Genomic DNA, 13,301 nt, shown 5'->3' with positions numbered 1-13,301 from the left:
ATACGGCCCACATCATTACTTGCAGTTGCCTATTTTATATATTACATAATTAATCGATGTTCTGTTGGTATTCCAGTGGAATCAGATTGAGATATATTTGTGTATTTAGGCATCATTTTTCCTCTCAAAGGAGATCATACATATAATTCATACATATAATTCATTACTGAATCCTCAGCTCTACTCTTTCACCTTTTGGGGGGTTTATTTTGTCTTTTTTCTGCAGACTCAGGGAACAAATGGCAAGTTCTGCTGACTTCTGCAGTGTCTCTGGACCTAGAACGTGGTTGAGAGTCTACACCAGTGATCCCCAACCAGTGGCTCATAAGTAACATGTTCCTCCCCAACCCCTTGGATGTTGCTCTCAGTGGCCTCAAAGCAGGTGATTATTTTTGAATTCCAGGCTTGGAGACAAGTTTTGGTTGTATAAAAACCAGATGTACTGCCAAACAGAGTCTCCTGTAGGCTGTCAGTCTACATTGGGGCTACCAAATGGCTTAACACAGCATTTATTTTGCACCACACAGGAACAATTTTTATGCTTGTGTTGCTCCCCAACTCTTACATCTGAATGTGGTTCATGGGTAAAAAAAGATTGGGGACCCCCTGATCTACACCGACTGGGAAGTAGTTTTAGACACAAGTTCAGGGTTTATATTTGACACTATTTCAATAACGACAGTTCCTTAGTCTTTACGTTAATGTTTCACAGTGTCGGACTGGGATGCCAGGGACCCACCAGAAAACCTTAGGCTGAGGGCCCACTTTCCAAACTTTTATTCCTCCTCTCCTCACTCAAACTCTTTATTCTCCTAGACCTTTATATCTATTTACTATATTCTTTCATTATTAAGCATTTTTCCCATAAACAAATAGGGAATGACCATGAAATAGACTAAATGTTTAGAAGCAAGAGGCCCATTGACACCTGGGCCCACCGGGAGTTTTCCTGGTATCCCTGTGGGCCGGTCCAACACTGATGTTTCATAATTTCCTCAATTAACACAACATTGCTTGAACCTGATCAAGTTCATACTTACAGGTAATTAGCCAGGTTGTGCTCTTGTAAAGTATGTGTTTCAAACCCATGAGGCGTAGTGTCAAAGTAGTCGTTTCCAATCCCACATATGAAACATTTGGTCTAAATAGAAAGGAAAAAATATTTTTGGAATTAACATTGCAGATATGAAAGGAGTCTACATTTGCATACTATTATACTATATTTGCATACTATTATACTATATTTGCATACTATTGTGTATATATATATGTATCCATGATAAAAGTCCTAATGTGGAGCAAAATGTTGGACACAAGTGGTATGTGAAATAAAGAGTTTTTTGTTTTAAACTGAATATAAGACAGTGCTGGTCCTTACCAATACTTTATATACACTTTATATACTATATATACACTCTTGCACTGACCATGCACACATCGCTTGGAGACAAGTCTGGACACATTAAAAGGGTTGTTCACCTTTAAATTAACTGTTAGTTTGATGTAGAGAGGGATATTCTGAGACAATTTGCAATTGATTTTCATGTTTTATTATTTGTAGTTTTTGACTTATTTAGGTTTTTATTCAGTAGCTCTCCAGTTTGCAATTTCAGCAGTCTGGTTGCTAGAGTCCATATTACCCTAGCAACCATGCACTGATTTGAATAAGAGACTGGAATATGAATAGGAGAGGCCTGAATAGAAAGATGAGCAATAACAATAGATTTATTTGTAGCCTTACAGAGCATTTGTTTTTAGATGGGGTCATTGACCCCCCATTTGGAAGCTGGAAAGAGGCAGAAGAAGAAGGCAAATAATTAAAGAACTATAAAAAAGGTGAACCACCCCTTTAACTTTGATCTATATAAACACATGTATATATCACTCAGGCTTTAAGGCCCCTATACACGGGCAGATAAAAGCTGCAGACAGGCCGAGTTGGCAGCTTATTGACCCATGTGTGGGGCCATCCGACGGGCTTCCCCAATCGATATCTGACCGAAAGTCGGCCAGATCTCGAATGGGCAGGTTCAAAAATCCTGTCATATGGCGGCCGCATCTGAGTGTCTATGCGGTCTGTGTTGGATCCATTATGATCTAATCATTGGGCCCTAGGGTCCATGATTGGTTCAGCCAGATATCGCCCACTTCAATGTGGGCGTATCGGGGAGAGATCTGCTCGTTTGGCGACATCACCAAACGGCCACCTCTCCCTCAGACCAGACCAGGGGTTTTAACCCAATGTATTATGCCCAAATAATTGAAGCCTCTGTTCCATTTCTACAGGCTCTGTTTGCTTAGAACATCTAGAAGTTGCAATGAACAAATGGAACATGAGTTAGTTTGCCATTTAACATACTGTACCTCCATATCTTCTCTAACTTGTTCTTGCTGATCTCTCAACTCGCCAAAAGCATCAATAATCAAACCTGTGTGGCAAAGGGAAATGAAGCCGTCACACAAGGGAATCATGAGAAATCACTTCAATATCTGATGTTCTTTCAAAGTTCAACTGGCCATGCATTGGCTAATAAATGAATCCTTTTTTTCAAATATTGTTTATTTAGTAATATTTCATACTATATTGCTGTGTCCCAGCCCAGACATAAACATGTAACTAAGGTTCCCTGCACAAAATCTATGATAATATTTTTCTATAGAACATATGGAAAAAAAGACGTTGAATGTCCCCTTTAATGGTCATATTTGGGCATTTGGAATCTCTCTCTCTCTGTGTTTTCCATTCAGCAGTTTAGACTTCAAAGCCACAGACGGCTACCAAGGCGCAGATCAAGAATACCAGGAATCCGGCACAATTAACATCAATGTTCAGCTTTATTCACACATAGGAGGGATGACAATTGAGGGTGTACAATTCTAACACGTTTCATGCCCCATAGCTGGGCACTTATCAAGCGCCTTGGTATCGGTCTGTGGCTTTGATGTAGTAGCCGGCGAGGAGTGACCGGCATATTGCGAGAGCAGCTATCGAGCAGGACGGCACATTGGTCCGAGTGAGCTCCGCCATTAACGCTTCGAGAGTAGAGCTTTAGCAGTTTAGACTTGCCACTAAATGGGCAGTTTGTACCTATTAAGGCTCATCAGGAAAAGGCCAAGGGATTAAAGCAAGTGAGTAAGAAGTTTAGCTCACAGCAGCCGCTGACTCGAGCAACAGCTTAATAATAGATAGGCAGCTCTTCATCTTAGAAGATGGCAAAGCCAATTTAACTAATGTTTCTTCCATGTATACAATAAATCAGGAAAGAAAAAGAGAGATAATAAGGCAAGTGCATACGTAATTAACTAACCTTGGATAATTGCCAAGAGAATGACAATAACGAAGAAGAAGAAAGTGATGTCAAACACAATTCTATACATTTCATAGGGGTCTCCTGCAGGGTCTTCAATCTCATCTCCAATGCCACCTCCTGCCCTGACGCCCACGTACATGTGGAACAGATAACACTGTGGGAAGAACAAGCACATTTTTGTCTGGCCACTAAGATTATTACCAATTAACTAGAAGGAATGGATCACCCCTGTAGCTTGTTGTGTATCTACAGTATAAATATTGTTTTGGAACGGTCATTAAAGTAACATTGAGTATATTTTCAGCTAAATGAGCGTGTGAAAGCTTGAAATAAGAACACAAGCCGAGTTCCCAAACTTTAAGGCTTCCCTCACTGAAGGCTATTAAAAAGCGGTGGCCTTGCACCCAAAAAGTATTTGAGGTGGGGTAATATTTATCAAAACTATCCAAAAAATACAATAGAAGAGAATTCAGTACAAGATGCTTTTTTCCTCTGTTCAGGATTGTAGAGATGAGAACACAGGGCAAAAAAACACCTTTGTAGTACGAAGCAGCCGAGCATTAACTATTTCTTTTTGTAGACCTCTGGTTCACAGCACTCACACTAAAAGCTTCTAATGCTTTCACCAGACAAATACAGCTCCAAACATCTTGGTTTTACCTATGACCATTCTGGAATCCGTGTATAAATTGTGTTGGCAATGAGAAGAGCTCCATGGCAATTATCTACATATCAAATATCTTGTGTCACAGCCCTACAAGTAATAGCACCGCAGGGTTGTACAAAAGTTTTGCTTAAAAACACTTTCAATGTCTCTATTGTAAGAATAAATGCCACTTTCTTGTAGGCCGTGCATCATAGGATAATACGTACTGTCATCATGTCATCACACTTCATGTCAGGGTCATCCTCGTCTTCACTTTTGTTGTAGAATTTGCGGAAGAAGTTGAAGGCCACGACAGTGTACAGATAAACAACGACGGCTAGAAGTCCAACTGTCAGCGCCAACTGAGGAAGGAAGGAAAACATGGAAAAAATTCAGCCATTGTTAGTGCTGAATGGTCAGATACAGGTAGAATTCTATTGTTTCTATATCAGGGATCCCCAACCTTTTGAAGCCGTGAGCAACACTCAGAAGTAAAAGGAGTTGGGGAGCAACACAAGCATGAAAAATTTTCTTGGGGTGCCAAATAAGGGCGGTGATTGGCCATTTAGTAGCCCCTATGTGGATTGTCAACCTACATTGAGACTCTGTTTGGCAGTACACAGGGTTTTTATACAACCAAAACTTGCCTCCAAGCCTGGAATTCAAAAATAAGCTCCTGCTTTGAGGCCACTGGGAGCAACATCCAAGGGGTTGGAGAGCAACATGTTACTCACGAGCTACTGGTTGGGGATCACTGTTCTATATGTACATCTGACCATTCAGCTCTACACGTGTGTATTGAAACAAACGATCTTTCTTGGAAACATCTTTTCCAGGAAAGATCGTATTTGTTACGTCAATGGCCAACTTTATTAGTGCCTTGTTCCTTTTCAGACCAAAATCCAACTTGTGCTCAGTGACAGGCGGGTGCAGTTAAAGTCATATCTACATGGCAAGTTGTTGACTTACGAGTGTAAGATGCAAGTGAAAGGTGAGACTGTTAGTGGAAATGTACAGTAACTTGCAGACTTCCAGGGCAATAACAATGAGATACTTTATATAAGAGTAGGCTTGGGCGAATTTGACCCGTTTCATTTCGCCAAAAATTTGCCGCTGGCGAAATGTCGCTGACGCCCATTGAAGTCTATGGGGTATATTTATCAATGAGTGAAGTTAATAGTGAAGTTCCGCCACTAGAGTGAAATTCCGCCACTCTCCATTCATTTCTATGGGATTTTTATAGGCGTATTTGTCAAAGGGTGAACTTTCACTTTCACCCATTGATAAATACGCCTTTCAAAATCCCATAGAAATAAATGGAGAGCTGCGGAATTTCACTCTAGTGGCGGAACTTCACTCTTTGATAAATTTACCCCCTTGACACGTGGCAAATTATTTTTGACACGCGCTGCGCCATACAAGTTTATGGGCGTCATTTCCAAGGTGAAATGGGGCCTCCACACCAATATTACACCCGTTATCCAGAAAGCTCTGAATTACGGAAAGGCCATCTCCCATAGACTCCATTTTATCCGAATAATCCAAATTTTTAAAAAATTATTCCCTTTTTCTGTGTAATAATAAAACAGTCGCTTGTACTTGATCCCAACTAAGATATAATTAATTCTTATTGGAAGCAAAACCAACCTGTTGGGTTTATTTAATGTTTACATGATTTTCTAGCAGACTTAAAGGACCAGTAACATCAATTTAAAAAAAAAAAAAAAAAAAATTTGTTAGTATACATTGAAAAAAAGAAACACCAAGACAAATAAAACGTTAAAATTGCAAAGTCTTTATTAAGAAATAACTTTCCGAAACGCCACTTGTGCTCCTGTTCAGAAAAGGCTATCGCGATCCATCATGCGGCACTCGATTTCTCCTCCCTGCCTTTCTTATAGGAGATACCCAGTGAGGGGAAATCGATCGCCGCACGATGGATCGTCGCCCGGTTGTAAGCGGATTTTCAGTAAGTTCTTCTTAATAAAGACTTTGTGATTTTAAAGTTTCATTTGTCTTGGTGTTTTTGTATACTAACAAATTTTTTTAAAAAACTATTTTGATGTTACTGGTCCTTTAAGGTATGAAGATCCAAATTATGCAAATTAAGATCCGTTAAAAACCCCAGGTTCCGACATTCTGGATAATAGGTCCAATACCTGTAGTATATATACTGTACTATACTCAGGGCAGCCGACAGGGGGGGAGAGTTGTAGGGGGCCCGAGGGTAAGGGGGGCCGGCCACACTTACTTGATTAGCCGGGCCCCCCCACCTTTCTGAGAGCTGCTTACTTCGGGAAGACATGGACGTTTAAGGGGCCCTGGCCACCAATTTTCTTATAATGTGGGGGGGGGGCCTGGCCACTAATTTTTTTTTCTCGTGTGGGGTCCTAGCCACCAATATTTTTTAATGGGGGGGCTCTGGCAACAAATGTTTTTTATGGGGGGCCCTGACCACAAATATCATTTTATTTTTTATTAACATGTGGGAACCCTAGCCACCAATACTGTGGGGTGGGGGGCGGACCTGTGGGGTGGGGCTTGCGGTGGGCGCAGGCCAGGGGGCCCAGGAAATTTTGTCGTATGGGGACCTGTGATTTCTAATGGCGGTCCTGAAATACTATACCATTTATACAACCGGTAACAAAGACAGTCATCAGACGCTACCTTTCTTTTTCCCGTAACAATACAAAAATACTTTTTTAAATACCTCTCACCAATTACATACTTACTTGTTTTCCATTGTGAGTTACTGAAGAAAGAATAGTTCTCAGAGTCTTAAAGCCCATTGCAATGTCCAACAGATGGGCGGCAAAGAAGAAATTGTTGTAATGTCCCAGGATAGACATGGTGGTGTACCAGGCAAGATACAAGAATGACTAAAAGAAAACAAAGAAAAGACTCAACTTCACGTCACACAAAAGGTTAGTGTTACATTTCGGGCAACGAGCACCATACATACGTTGTCGGTGAAGACGACGCCAAGTTTCCAGATGTGATACTTCGTATCGATGGAACTGAGCCTGTAGGAGACAAATAGGCTCCATCAAGTATCTCACAAAATAAGCTGAAGGGATACGTGTGGCTCGCAGTGATGGGCGAATTTGCGTCGAATTTCCGTGTTTTGACACAGCAAATAAATTCACATAATTGCTGCAAAAATTTACCGGCTAATCAATGTTTTTTGACGCCGACGACAAGTAAATGGACGCCAATGATTTTAATGCGCGCCAAATGTCGTCATTTTGGTGCCGGCATCAAAATTCGCCCTTTGTTAATTTTTGCCCATTTTGCGAATTTCACAGGAAATTTTGCGGCAAATCGAAAGGAGACAAAATTGCCCATCACTAGTGGCTTGTATAAGGCTTTCAATGTTCACTATTGTAGAAGAGCAGCTTGACACTCCCAGACTATTGCGATAGCATGTTGCATTATTATTATTATTATTATACTTATCAAATAGTTGTCCCTTAGAGGTTATGAAACAAAGCTACTATATTATACATCTGCTCTAATGAAAAGGCATGCATGTGTGTATATAAATATACATAATATGGAAATAAATGTATTCATGCATTTTTGAACCATTAATCTATAATCAGTTCACACAAATTCTTTAATAAACTGGATTGATATTTGGGAATTTAGTGCTATTTAAAGTTATGATCATACTGTAAAAAAAAAAAAAAATAATAATTTCAAAGCTGGGAATTTTACATTGAAATCATATGGAGATTTTTGTCCCAGAATGGCACCTCGGGGTCAATGTTATGCAAACAGCTTAAATGTGCCAGACGCCAGGGCTAATGACTGTATGTAAATGAGAGGCATGTGAATGTCAGATAATAATAGAATAAAAGAGCATTGCGTGCAGTCAAATAAAGATGTTATTTTGTTTTGTAAAAATGAATGTGCAATTACAGGGATGAACAAGAGGAGACAGAACTTAATATGTAGCAGCGCCTTTCTAATGTAGAAGGGAAAAGGAATTGCTCACGTTTACTTAGAGATATCCCCTTAATGGATAACCCAATCACTGGGCATGGTTGCTTCAGAATTGGGAGGGGGATATGTATTCCCAATTTAACTAAACATTCCTGACTGTCACAAAAGATGTCAATTAATTTTCAGTTTAAGCAATGCACTAGTATTTCCTTATTGGTCCTTATTGTTCCGTGACTTTAAAATGGGAGGCACCATGCGATTCTGTCTATTTAGACCCAGCAGCCAGAAGCTCCATTATAGACAGCAGAAGGGTTAGTACCTTGAGTGTCACCCTCCATCATAAAGACTCATATATATGTAGGAGGGTAATGGTTTTGATAACCTTTAGGTCCTTTGTTTCTCTGGGCATAATTTAGACACCAAGATTGGGTCCTCGGTTACACAAGGGAAGCTGTTTCCTTTGTCCTATGTGAAAATATTCTGCTGGCAGTTGAGTGACTGGCCCGTGAATGTCAATATTATATTTTATAAAAGGGTAAAGGTTTTTCTATACCCCAGGGATTTAGTTGACAAGCTAGGCCCATAGGGGAGGGGGAGTAGTTCCACAGAGGTTATAAAAAGGGATGTTGCCATGTGTTCTGCCTCTTTCCAATGCACCCATTGTACCCATTGTGTTGCTGCTAGGGCCTGAGGTGGAGGTAGGCCTCAGTATAGGAGCAAGCAACTGTCAGGTCAGAATCTGTCACTATAGGAGTGACAGATAAGTTCAGGAAGGTTAGTGAGCAGCCAAGGCTCCAACGAGGAGTTTAGTGAAGGGTTATCATCCTGCGGTGACATTGCCGCCAGGTTAGGGACTCAAGTAGTTAAGATCAGGGATGAAGAGATCCTTGGAGTGTAGAGCCAGCTGTGTGATTCACCTTCAATGGGGATTGTGCACCAAAGGCAGGAAAGCTGACTAACAAAGTATCAGACAGTATCCGGGAGTAATACAATTGTGTATAAATGACCTGCTGCCACTACTTGCTTTGTGCTTTCTGAGCCTACACCTTGAATATGTGACTGAGTATTAAGAAGTGAACCATCGTTCATTAATGTTCTGCTGTTTTAAAGAACCACTGGCACTCAAATGTTATTCAAGAGTGAATACCGTGTGTGCTTTTACCAAGTGGTAATCCCTTCCTCCATACCACAAGCGGGGGCCCCACCTGAAGATAAAGAGTCTAAATATATTGTGCCTACCGGGAGTTGGACCCCTTGCACGGATACCGAAACCAGTGGATAGTAACTCAAGGGAAGGTTTAGGAAGATCCTGACCCAACCTGTTACATATATGGGCGACAGAAATCCCAATACTGAGAGGGCCTTGTACTCTGGGAACTGGACACTTGCTAGTGAGTATTACTGCTGACTGTTACTTATGACCTGCCTGTTCCCAACTACTAATTACTAGAATATCTGTGAACATCTCATAGATCAAGTTCAAGCAAATAAACAGGTATCTGTGTTTAAACAAAAAACAAAACACTGTATAGATCTGTTCCATGTGTGTGTGAAGTCAATGTGGAAAACTCTTCCTCAATTCCAACAGCAGGGATCCCCAACCTTTTGAAGCCGCGAGCAACATTCAGAAGTAAAAGGAGTTGGGGAGCAACACAAGCATGAAAAAATGTTCCTGGAGTGCCAAATAAGGGCTGTGATTGGCCATTTAGTAGCCCCTATGTGGATTGTCAGCCTACATTGAGACTCTGTTTGGCAGTGCACCAGGTTTTTATACAACCAAAACTTGTCTCCAAGCCTGGAATTCAAAAATAATCTCCTGCTTTGAGGCCACTGGGAGCAACATCCAAGGGGTTGGAGAGCAACATGTTACTCACAAGCTACTGGTTGGGGATCACTGTCCTACAGCAATGGCCCAGCAAAGAGAGTCGGTCCTGTGTATTCTACACTGGGAGGTACAGGGAGTTATAATTTTCCAGTTGGATGTCAATGTAACAAACAGAGTAATGTATATTATTTACACACCAAGATACAAGTGAACCTTCTTCAGGTTTGGTCTTCTTCACTGGGCTGAAATCTAGGGCATTTTTGTCCAAACCCAGGAGCTCTGCTATTCGGTCAGCCCCATACAGGTCTCCATACTTGTTGATAACCTAAGCAAAGAGAGTGTCAGATTGAGTACAGATCTTCCTTTAAGAAACATTTCAATAAGACTCTTCCAGCGGAACAGCATTGCCCAATGCTCCATGTCTGCACAAACCACAACCATTTGCTTCTATGGCCCAGCACTTCATGGACCAACAAATCAGGACTCGCTCAACTAAACAGGGACAACTAGGAATTTGCAATAAGAAATAAATGCTCTGACTGAAGATGCTCATTAACAAAACATTAGAAGGATGTATGAAAAACATCATCATTAATCTTTATCTTAAGAGATAATCTGAAAAATCAGGGACAATCATAGAAAATCCATCTGGAAGGGCAGCACTGATTGCAGTGATTGTACATTTAATGCATCTATATGGAGTGACCCTGATTTAATTGATATATTTTAGAATTGTTGCAAATCCTGGATTTGGGTTGGGATCCGGCCAAATCCAAGCCTATTTTGTCAGAAATCAAAATTGGTCAAATCCAAGAGCCTTGCCAAACTGAATCCAAACCCTTAATATGATGTAGGGCACGTGATTAAGGGGTTCAATTTTTTTCCGCATGCGATTTATTTCCCTCTCCATTTCCAGGGTTCGTATTCGGTTGAGCATTCTCCTGAATCCTTATGAAAAGATTTGGGGTTCAGCCAAATCCTGAAAATAGGTATTGGGCGCATTCCTAATAATTGCACATAGAAGCTAAGGAATTGTGGATATAGAGACACAGGCTCCAGCGCTTACATTGGTCATGCTTCACAGATTTCTTTGGTTTCTAAAGGAAAACTTTCTTTTCATGCAAAAATGAGAACAGGGCCAACTGTTTGAGTGCAGCCAAAGCCAACAGGATCAGCCAGTGTCTCAGAACAGTAAATTCACCTGACGCTCATCTGGGACTTAACATCTCTTCCGCCAGACTAAATATCCATGGTAACGTAAGCTGGAGGATGTTAGAATGATTAAAATGTGGAGAGCTCAACGAGCCCATTCTTTTCTGAACATTTACCTTGTTACCTAGAAAACGAGTGCAGTCTAAAGCAGCAGTCACCTAAAAAATGAGGGCAGTCTAAAGCAGCAGTCACCTAAAAAATGAGGGCAGTCTAAAGCAGCAAACGCCTAGAAAATGAGGGCAGTCTAAAGCAGCAATCGCCTAGTAAATGAGGGCAGTCACCTAGAAAACGAGGGCACTCTAAAGCAGCAGTCACCTAAAAAATGAGGGCAGTCTAAAGCAGCAATCACCTAGAAAACAAGGGCAGTCTAAAGCAGCAATCACCTAGAAAATGAGGGCAGTCTAAAGCAGCAATCACCTAGAAAACAAGGGCAGTCTAAAGCAGCAGTCACCTAAAAAATGAGGGCAGTCACCTAGAAAACGATGGCACTCTAAAGCAGCAGTCACCTAAAAAATGAGGGCAGCCTAAAGCAGCAATCGCCTAGAAAACGAGGGCAGTCAAAAGCAGCAATCACCTAGAAAACGAGGGCAGTCTAAAGCAACAATCGCCTAGAAAATGGGGGCAGTCTAAAGCAGCAGTCACCTAAAAAATGAGGGCAGTCTAAAGCAGCAATCTCCTAGAAAATGAGGGCAGTCTAAAGCAGCAATCGCCTAGAAAATGAGGGCAGTCTAAAGCAGCAGTCACCTAAAGAATGAGGTCAGTCTAAAGCAGCAATCGCCTAGAAAACGAGAGCAGTCGAAAGCAGCAATCGCCTAGAAAATGAGGGCAGTCTAAAGCAGCAATCGCTTGGAAAATGAGGGCAGTCTAAAGCAGCAGTCACCTAAAAAATTAGGGCAGTCACCTAGAAAACGAGTGCAGTCTAAAGCAGCAGTCACCTAGAAAATGAGGGCAGTCTAAAGCAGCAATCGCTTGGAAAATGAGGGCAGTCTAAAGCAGCAGTCACCTAAAAAATGAGGGCAGTCACCTAGAAAACAAAGGCACTCTAAAGCAGCAGTCACCTAAAAAATGAGGGCAGTCTAAAGCAGCAATAGCCTAGAAAACGAGGGCAGTCGAAAGCAGCAATCGCTTGGAAAATGAGGGCAGTCTAAAGCAGCAGTCACCTAAAAAATTATGGCAGTCACCTAGAAAACGAGGGCACTCTAAAGCAGCAGTCACCTAAAAAATGAGGGCAGTCTAAAGCAGCAGTCACCTAAAAAATGAGGGCAGCCTAAAGCAGCAATCGCCTAGAAAACGAGGGCAGTCTAAAGCAACAATCGCCTAGAAAATGGGGGCAGTCTAAAGCAGCAGTCACCTAAAAAATGAGGGCAGTCTAAAGCAGCAATCTCCTAGAAAATGAGGGCAGTCTAAAGCAGCAATCGCCTAGAAAATGAGGGCAGTCTAAAGCAGCAGTCACCTAAAGAATGAGGTCAGTCGAAAGCAGCAATCGCCTAGAAAATGAGGGCAGTCTAAAGCAGCAATCGCTTGGAAAATGAGGGCAGTCTAAAGCAGCAGTCACCTAAAAAATTAGGGCAGTCACCTAGAAAACGAGTGCAGTCTAAAGCAGCAGTCACCTAGAAAATGAGGGCAGTCTAAAGCAGCAATCGCTTGGAAAATGAGGGCAGTCTAAAGCAGCAATCGCTTGGAAAATGAGGGCAGTCTAAAGCAGCAGTCACCTAAAAAATTAGGGCAGTCACCTAGAAAACGAGTGCAGTCTAAAGCAGCAGTCACCTAGAAAATGAGGGCAGTCTAAAGCAGCAATCGCTTGGAAAATGAGGGCAGTCTAAAGCAGCAATCGCTTGGAAAATGAGGGCAGTCTAAAGCAGCAGTCACCTAAAAAATGAGGGCAGTCTAAAGCATAGCTGGAAAACATTTGTACTTTTTTTTTTACATAAATAAAATGAGGGAATACGTCAGTGACTAACAAACTAAAGCTATACTGTATGTATATATATATATATATGTGTATTCATTACCATTCCATAAAGCAACATAAGCAGGAAACTTGAATACTCACCTTTCTTTTCACAAACTTATCCCAATAATTATTAGGAAATGACCTACAAAATAATAAAACGGATTGTTACCCAGAATACTGTGCTGCACAATACAGAATAAAATCATTTCCTACAGCCTGTAAGTATTATGTCTCACAGCTTCTTGTAAAGGTATAAATGGGGGATCAGTAAATCGACATATTGACTTTTGGAAGATGTCCGGTATGTTTCAAAAGTCCATAGAAGTTTAAGGTGGCCATAGACAGAAAAGATGTTTCCAAGAAAGATTGTTGGTTTCAATACACACGTGTAGAGCTGAATGGTCAGAT

General features: G+C 41.2%; 1 protein-coding gene across 4 annotated transcripts in view; it reads right to left on the bottom strand.

Annotated features, from left to right (window-relative positions):
* Positions 1–13,301, bottom strand: part of ryr3.S (ryanodine receptor 3 S homeolog) — a 254,374-nt gene that overhangs the window by 7,931 nt on the left and 233,142 nt on the right. For all 4 annotated transcript variants that reach the window (XM_041574388.1, XM_041574389.1, XM_041574390.1 and 1 more), the window contains exons 94-101: positions 12,993–13,035; positions 9,925–10,052; positions 6,920–6,980; positions 6,690–6,836; positions 4,185–4,319; positions 3,309–3,465; positions 2,365–2,429; positions 1,041–1,141 (exon numbers count right to left, since the gene is read on the bottom strand). In XM_041574388.1, the coding sequence (XP_041430322.1) occupies positions 1,041–1,141; positions 2,365–2,429; positions 3,309–3,465; positions 4,185–4,319; positions 6,690–6,836; positions 6,920–6,980; positions 9,925–10,052; positions 12,993–13,035 (837 nt within the window). The remainder of the gene's footprint in view (positions 1–1,040; positions 1,142–2,364; positions 2,430–3,308; positions 3,466–4,184; positions 4,320–6,689; positions 6,837–6,919; positions 6,981–9,924; positions 10,053–12,992; positions 13,036–13,301) is intronic.

Source organism: Xenopus laevis, chromosome 8S, assembly GCF_017654675.1.
Source record: "Xenopus laevis strain J_2021 chromosome 8S, Xenopus_laevis_v10.1, whole genome shotgun sequence".
Taxonomy (NCBI): domain Eukaryota; kingdom Metazoa; phylum Chordata; class Amphibia; order Anura; family Pipidae; genus Xenopus; species Xenopus laevis.
Note: the sequence above shows the minus strand (reverse complement) of the source record. Positions and strands in the feature narration are given on the sequence as shown.